General features: G+C 37.5%; 1 protein-coding gene across 1 annotated transcript; it reads right to left on the bottom strand.

Moving 5' to 3' along the window:
* Nucleotides 1-70: 70 nt before the first annotated feature.
* LOC128615857 (cytochrome P450 20A1) lies at nucleotides 71-7,784 on the bottom strand. The gene is made up of 13 exons (XM_053638214.1): nucleotides 7,540-7,784; nucleotides 6,550-6,599; nucleotides 6,285-6,451; nucleotides 4,883-5,028; nucleotides 4,615-4,782; nucleotides 4,454-4,532; nucleotides 3,839-3,954; nucleotides 3,014-3,068; nucleotides 2,321-2,441; nucleotides 2,098-2,209; nucleotides 1,296-1,360; nucleotides 937-1,026; nucleotides 71-729 (listed from the first exon to the last, which is right to left on the bottom strand). Exons 1-13 carry the CDS (start codon nucleotides 7,609-7,611, stop codon nucleotides 579-581), a joined length of 1,392 nt encoding a protein of 463 aa, XP_053494189.1. The 5' UTR covers nucleotides 7,612-7,784; the 3' UTR covers nucleotides 71-578.
* Nucleotides 7,785-9,026: the final 1,242 nt, after the last annotated feature.

Genomic DNA, 9,026 nt, shown 5'->3' with positions numbered 1-9,026 from the left:
AACTTTACCTGCTTAAAATGTCTTTTACCTTTATTTCCATTATATGCTATATATGTAAGTGTAATATCAGTGGGACATAGACAGAACACTGATTGTAGAATCACTGTAATGTCATTTTATTTCTTCTTTTTAAAATTATCCAACTATATTCATTACAAAAGTGATAAAGAAACATCAGTCTTTTTCATTTTGTCCAAAGGGTGTGCAAATTTTTGGACCCAGCTATGTACAAATACAGAATTCTTATGATTGTTAATCCTCGTAACAAACAAAAGACTTTTTCATTTCAAGATATTTTTTCATTAATGGAATGACCTGAAAGAAGCACACTGCAGCAAACAAGTTATTTATCTAAAAGGAATTAGATATTAAACGGCTCACTGAAATTACTCATTAGACTTAACACTTTAGAAGGCATTAGAAATCATTCTTGTCCAGTGGTCATGCCTGATGTTACGAGCAACAAAATCATCAACACTCCAACAACACGGCACCATGTTTGATATCCGACGTCCTGGAAAACCGATCTCTTCAAAGTGTCCTTTACGGTTGTGTGTGACACGCGGGAACCTGCCGAATCAGTTTCTCTTGCTCACTGTGATCCAGGTGTCGTCTTTCGGTGTGGTCACGAGCTCATACCTGGACTCCACCACCTGGCCATCGAGGCGCTGCAGCCGCAGTCTGCGCACCAGTGAGCTCAGCAGCACCGCCGCCACGGTGTATGCAAATCTGTGCGGGGAAAGAAGGAATGAAGAAAGCATGTTTTATACTTTTGTAATTGTTGCCATGAACTGGCAACACTTTTCACAAAACTCTTACTGCAATGTTCCTTACTACATAAAGAAACATTTTGAACATTATCACAAAATCACAGTGAAATCATCCTGTAGTAAGGAGTACTGGGTTAAATGCTGAAAATATTCTGCAAATATTCACCTAAGCTCAGGGCAGGCCCGATTTCCTGAAAAGCCCAACAGCGAGAAGCTCTTCATCACCGTCTCATCTGTAAATCGATCTGGATTGAACCTGCACAGGAAGAGACATGATCACGAAAAATGTTTTTGTTTATATATATACACATATACATACAGTATAAAATGGGGTTTAGTGCATCCTGATAAAATATATCTGTTATAATATCACAGAAAACAATGACACAATCAATCATTTCTATGACACAAAACAGCACAAACAAGTGACAATGAGTTTAGTCAATTTCTTTTTATATGGGCTTTTACAACATCAAGGAGGCAAAATATTATTATATCTACGTGGATATATGCGTACACACACACCTGTATGGTAATGTCCACGTTTCTGCATCCTGAAGGACAACACCAAGCGCGTAGATAACCAAAGTCTGTTTGAGGGAGGAAAAAACAAACATACAACAAAAAAACACGAAATAATTACAGCAACACACACTGACTAATGTCAAATCCCCAAATTTTGGACAATGTCTTTTCAAATACTCTTTCACACTACGCTAGACTTTTTTCTGCTGGATTTTCACCAGTGATCCTTCACATGATAAAAAATTATACTGAAAAAACTATTATGCTTAAAAAAAAAAAAAAAAAAAACACAATCAAACGTTTTAGTTTTCAAACTCGTGTAAATTATTAAATCCAATAAATAAATAAATAACAATTACAGATCTAAATTTACAAGCTCCATGTGCTTTACAGTGTAAAAACTAAAAAGAAAATAACAAAAAGTGGCCAAAAAAAAAAAAAACAAAACAGAAAAAAGACCCAAAAAAACCCAAATATAATTTAAAAAAATATGTATATAAATAGTAATGTAAAAATAAAGTGCCAGTACAAATAAAACACTTAAATAAAATCATTTTTAGGATACATTTTATTATCGCTAAAGTGAATAAATATGTTTCAGGTGCATTAAAGTCATACAGTAAGGAAGAAAACAAATAATAATCAAGTAATTAATGAGGTTGAAGTGCTGTCGCAGTCGAGCTGGTGTGATGTGAAGCAGAGTCACTGTTACCACCCTGAAGTTGAGTGTTTTCCTTTCACGACATGTCCCGAAGTGTTTTGCTCCTTACATAATAAACATTTCAGCATAAAGACTACTGACCTCTTTAGGAATAACATGTCCATCCACCTTCCCTTCTACCTCCTGAAGTCTGGCTGCGATCGGGGTGAGTTTGGCCGTGCGTACCGTCTCGTTCAGGACCTGCTGGCAGTACCTGCAGAGAGACAACGCCACTACAGAGTCACTCAGCTAATTCTACAGGCACTCAATCATTACAGCACACAGGAGCGCCCTCTAGTAGCAGTGCAAGAGGCTCAGGACAAACCTGAGCTGTGGAATCTTGTCCAGGGACACAGGCTCATCACCCAGCACCTCTGCTAATTCCTCCTGCAGTTTCTCCTGCACTGCCTCCGACAGGGACAGAAAGTGTACTGCCCAGATGCACACTGGGAAAAATAAAAATTCAGTGAGGGGAAGAAAAAAAACAAGGAAAGAAACAGCAACAATGCCAGCGAGAAGTCAAATATTGAAACACGGCTCCAAACGATTTTATTTATTTTATTCTCTTATACCACAACAACACTGAATTAGTTATCTATCTATCTGTCTGTCTGTCTATCTATCTATCTATCAGCAGCAGTTTCTTCGACAATCCACAACATGAATTGTAACTATAAACAGACAAAAAGTATAATGTGTTGTTATATAATTGTACAATTGTAGTGGAGGAATAAAGCACTTCAGGATGTGCTGACATAGAAAAATAACACCCTTTCTTTCTGTATTTTCCTATAAGGACACGCCCCTGAGGGTTTCGGACTTATAAATTATCGTGATGGTAAAATTAAGCTACTTTCAAAATCATCTTGAAATCACAATTCCTCTCTAAATTCACCAAATCAGGGCGATAACCAAGAACGTGCAAGCTGCAGAATGACACGCTGAGATCGAAGCGAAAGAAGGAAACGCCAAGAGAGCGAAAGAAGGAAACGCCAAGAGAGCGAAAGAAGCAGCTTACGATTTGCAGTGATGACGGAGCCGGCGAGGGTGAACACCATGCTCTCTTCCATTACCTGTGGAGAAAATGCAGTACACTAAACAACACTTAAATGGAATTCCAAAAAAAATGCTCACTTCCTTAAGCCCGGCCTCGACACTTGCTGCGTCCCAATTCGCACTAAAAGTATGTACTCTTTTTTGTGAAGAAAAAGTACATACTTTTGAGTGTGTAGCAAATAAGGAATGCAAGTACTAGGACATACCGACTCGTCATATAAGGGAAGAGCATTGTTGCTCAGTCTCTTCATCTGACCCTATGAGATAAACACACTACTATTTTTACACAACATCTAACCATTAATCTTACATGACAATAAAAATAAAATAAAAAAACTTTGGTCACTGCTTAAATACTGAAACACTGAAGACGCATCACTGACGTTACACTCTTCTGCCATGTTTGCAGGTTGAATTTGGCAAAGCAAACAGTCACAAAACTCCTCCTCCCTCGCGCAAAGAGTTGTGGGTAATACTAGCTGAAAAAGTGTCCATGCTTTGAAAATCTACCGGAAATAGTAGATCATCCAGGATAATCATTTATACATACTAGGATTCGCGACACACTAATTCTAATCTCGAATACTATTTAGGACATATAGTAGACGAACTGGGACGCAGCGACCGTTCTGTTTTATATTTTTATTATTCCTGAGACTATATTCCCTTTTTTTTCCCCACCTGAAAACATCAGAGGGATGTAAACTTTCGCTCTGAGCTGTAACTATGACCGAATGCTGTGTATACTGTAGATCAGTCTCTGTGGTGTGTGTTGCTGGGACGTCACCTGTCTCTCTGACAGTTTGGCCTGCAGTAAAGAGTCCATGAAAGCCGACTGGCTCGAGCCACGCCCACTTCTCTCCTTTATAACAGACTTCAGCATGGACTCCATCTCGGACAACGCTGTAAGCACACCCAGTCAGTTTGAAGTTATCGAAATGAACTACAGACAACAGATATGTAAGGAATTAAACACTTGTGTGTGTGGTGTTATAGGAAAATAATCAATGTTGGGGCAGAATAATTGTTCTCAAGTTAATTCTTTTCTGATCGCGGCACGTCCTGTATATGAATGGATTATTTACCAAGGATTACAGTGTCTCACGTATTAAAGAATGATGTATCGTACTTTCTATTGGTTTATAGTTACATTCAATGTCGTGAAAGAGTTAGTTCCTGTTATTATTAAGTTATTTCAGCTATAATCAGTAACTGCAACTTGTCACGTTACCAAGAAAATAGCTGTTACTATAGAAACGGTTACATATTATAACGAGTGCATTAATATAAACATGTGACTTGCCTTGCAGATGAAACCACTGCCCAAGCTGCTGTTATAAAAAATGTAATAAAATAAAAAAAATCAACCAATCAGAATGGAGAGTCAGATGCCGTCACTCACCGCTCTCATAGTGCGCCTTCCTGCTGGAGCTCTTCTCCATAGAACCGTCCAGGTAACCTTTCCCAATCTCTGACCAGATCTGCGCAACAAAACTACAACTTGTTTCTAATTACAACAGAATACAATCTCGACATAAAGCGCAAGAGCTTATAACTACTCACGGCCTCGTGGTTCTTGCGGAAGCGGATGACTTCGGAATCTTCTGCGAAACGACTGCCCATGGCAAGCTGACTGACGGCCTTCATGGCCAATCCTAGCAGGTGAGCACAGATGGGCGTGTGCTGGGACTTTGGATCCGACTGCCACTTTTCGACTAACTCCTCGACCAGCTGCAAACAAAAGAGCACAAGGAAACCAGTTTATTACAAACGTAAGAAACCAAGGAAGACGGTTGCATTTGATTAAACACAGTCCAAATTCCGTACTTACTTTGAGCAGAAGAGGGAAGTTATTCTCCAGTGTTTTGTTAATAGCCCCTTCATACACTTTCTTCCTCATCAGCGCCTCAGCCCCTCCCACGCCTGCTCCTGACTGGTAACCGAGCAAGGACTTGAGCATCGTCTCGAAGGAATCCGCTAAAGAAGAAAGGAAATAAATGTTGAAATCAAATCTTCAGTATATAACTGGGTGCAAAAGGTTGCACACCCTTTGAATAAAAACGAGAAATGTAATTTATAATGTGGCCAGTGTCACAAATGTTTCTTCAACAAATGTCACAAATAACAAAATGGTCCTATATGTTAAGATAAGAGAGTTATGACTAAACTAATTTTTTTCTGTTTGGAATATGCGTCTTGTTTCAGAATGCACACGTTGCATTTATATTTTCTTGGAATTCTGGGTTTGGGAAACATTTGCACTCAACTAAATCCTGTACGAAAGAAAATCATGCAATTGATCATATGTGTAAAGTAGTGTTGCTAAAAATCCGGTCTGTGATTTAAAAAAATAAAAAATATATAAATAATACCTTCAGTTACAGTGGTGACAATCACAAGTCAAAGTTATACTTACTTTTGCGTTTTTGAGTTCTTCTCACTTAAATTAAATGGACCTAATCCAAACAAGAGTTCAACCGATACTGGATTTTACCGATACCAATAAATAAGTTGGGCAGTACCTGCCGATAACCGATTAATCAACCAATACTTTTACTGATACTGACTGATAACTGATAAGGAATGAAAATATAATGCTCAAAGAAAATACTGCTGAACTTTATTACAAAAACAAACAATACTGACTGTACCATGAAAATATGCTGTACTTTTTTAATGAAATATATATTAATATATCCTAACTATTAATAAATATTAACATAAATAAAAGATCTACATCCAAATTGAACCAAAAAGTAATACTCCAAATAACAAATAAATATAGACATCTAAAATGTACCAAATAACACAACAAAATTGGTTAGTGATAGTTTTTATTTCGCCTCTAGAGGCTGCTCTCGTACTGTATAATGGCATTGGACCCTTCTCAGTCGCTCTGCAACCGGGAAAATCTATCGGTCTGGATTTTTGCCCATAACCGATATTTCCAGCAATCATTTATCAGTGCAGTACAAGTTGCCTTAATGTCATAAATAACATCACCTTGAAACTAATGTGTTCTATTAGAGACATGTTCAGAAATAGAAAGGACCTTGGCTGTAATAGATAGACAAAATATTATTGTGCCGTTTTAAACAAGCTTCGTGAAATAAATCGGTACAAAGAAGGTCTGTGTAATTTATTTTACAGTTAAAGGAGTTCTTCAGGGTATTTTTAAAAAAAACTGTCAGCACTCATTAAAAGGGGGGACTTGAAGATGTCTCGCTACTCACTGGTCCAGTTTGGGTTGATGTGCTGTCGCAGTTCATCTACAGAGCCTAGACTCACTACTGGTCTCCGCCCGAACCAGAACGACGCCACAGGACCGAACCGATCATGAAGCCCGACCAGGAACTCATGCAGGCTTCCCTTGTTTACAATATCTTGCAGGTTACCGTCCCTAAAAAGCGAAGGAAGCATAGCACAGAGTGTGTGTTTATGTGTGTGTGCGCACGGGAGAAAGGTCAAGGAGAGGAACTGGTTTGTGTTGATGCTTACTTCTCTTCAGTAGGGTTTAAGCCAGGAACACCGGAAGCTCGCCTTGATGACTGTAGAGTGTAAATTAGAGGTCAGGACACTGTAGGTAAGGTCAATGCTACTCAGTGCTATCTACTGGATGTGTAAAAGTTTACACACCCTTCAAAAAAATGAATGAAATTCCTCCTCCCACTGCTTAAAAACAAACTAGTATGCAGATTAGTGTCCCTTATTTGCCCCCCAAGGTGTGAGTAAGTGTGTGAATTTGTGTGCTAGGTGCCCTGCGATGGACTGGTGTCCCACATCCAGGGTGTATTCCCACCTCACGATGAGTGTTCCCGGGATAGTATCCAGATCCACCATGACCTTGACCAGGATAAAACACTTACTGAAGATGAATGAATGAATGAATGAATGAATTTGCAATACATTATTCAGGTTTTTGAATATTTTACGCCCATCCTCTGCCTTTATAGCTCCTCCAATCTCCTTTTAAAATCCTTTCGGTTGTAATATTCACCTCCAGTTATTATAATTTAGCCATTTAGATTTCATACTCTTCATACTTCTTCAGTTCAGGTCTGCAGGGTGACAATGTTTCCAGTGAAAGTTGAATTGCTTTTGCAGGACACACTCTCAATTAATGCTAAATCCTTATTATTTGTAGCGAAATGATATATCCATATATATATATATATATATATATATATATATATATATATATATATATATATCCATATATATTTTTAAAAGGTCAAATTATATTAACATTAAACTATAGGGTGCACAAACGTTTGCACTCAACTGTATAATTTGTCTGTCTTTCTATAGCCCCCACATAAGAAGCATGAAGTTTGCTTTAATAACTTCTGCACTTTAATTCTCCTTAAACGTTTAGTTTCTATCAAACACTTCACAGAACTTCACAGAAGCGACAAGCTTCTTCACTTTAACAGAAATGAGCTAGAACATTTAAAAAGCTAAGTATGTATTTGAAAACAAAATTCTTACCGGATATAAATACAGCACAGCTCCGACCAAAATAACGACAAACGTCACAGCAAATATAGCGAAGTCCAACATATTTGCAGGCTTAATTATTCTTTTTCTATCACTTAGCTCAGTTAGCTAATGTAATGTAAGTAATGCCGTTACGTATTAGTTGTTAGCTAGCTAATATAAACTAGCTAACTGTGTACCACGTCTACAAAACATTCTCCGACCCCTGAGTTCGGCTATCGATTTACAGGACTAGTAAATGGTTAATCGACTGAAATGGCCAGACATAACCAACTGATTATTGAGAACATCGATGGCTGAAAACCTTTTTCCACTGCACCATATACAGCATACAGAAGCTTAAGATTTTGAATTTCATTCTATGGTTATGTTATTTTATATTACTTATTATTATTACTAATACTATTTTGTAATGGAAATTCTATTTCTATCTACTGAACGTACAGTATTGTACAAATTTAAAAAATGTTAATAATTGTCTGTCTTTTTCCAAAATGCCTGTTTCGACAGAGCTGTTTCCCATAAAATGAAACGTCCACAAAAAAAAGTGTAAATATTTTATTTTGCAAATAAAAATTAAATCAGAATAAAGAATATCATTGATGTCACTGTTTGTCTTTTTCTAAAATGCCCATACTGACAACAGAGACTTTTCTAATTATTTTTTTTTATCTCCAAACCCACACCCCCACCCCCAAAAAAAACACACAAATTTTTGTAAATCAATTGCTCAGCTTAAACTTAATTTTAAAAGGAAATTTTTCCTTATTTTTACATTATTTGTCATAGAAAATATATTTGTAGCTATTAAACATTACTGTAACTTCTTGTCATACCACTATAACATAAGCTTAAAATACTACTACTAATAATAATAAGAAGAAGAAGAAGAAGAGGAAGAAGAAGAAGAAGAAGAAGAAGAGGCATCCATCCATCCATCTTCTACCACTTACTGTTTTTCAGGGTCACAGGGAACCTGGAGCCTATCCCAGGGAGCATTGGGCACAAGGCGGGGTACACCATGGACAGGTGCCAGTCCATCGCAGGGCATAATCACATACACATTCACACACCCATTCACACACTACGGACACTTTAGACACGCCAATCAGCCTACCATGCATGTCTTTGGACTGGGGGAGGAAACCGGAGTACCCGGAGGAAACCCCCGCAGCACAGGGAGAACATGCAAACTCCGCACACGCAGGGCCCCGGAGGGACTCGAACTTTAATAAAGGAAACAGTGAACTTTATATGAGCTACCTCACATGTAGCTTTAAACATACCACTATAACATATGTTTAAAAATAATAATAATAATAATAATAATAATAATAAGTAGTAGTAGTAGTAGTAGTAGAAGAAGAAGTTTTAAAGGGTTTTTTTAACCCTTAATAAAGGAAACAATGAACTTTATATGAGCTACCTCACATGTAGCTTTAAACAATTATAAAACTCTGTTCAAGAGACAAATTAAT

The sequence above is a fragment of the Ictalurus furcatus genome, chromosome 12 (assembly GCF_023375685.1).
Source record: "Ictalurus furcatus strain D&B chromosome 12, Billie_1.0, whole genome shotgun sequence".
Taxonomy (NCBI): Eukaryota; Metazoa; Chordata; class Actinopteri; order Siluriformes; family Ictaluridae; genus Ictalurus; species Ictalurus furcatus.
This window is presented reverse-complemented; position numbering and strand designations above follow the sequence as displayed.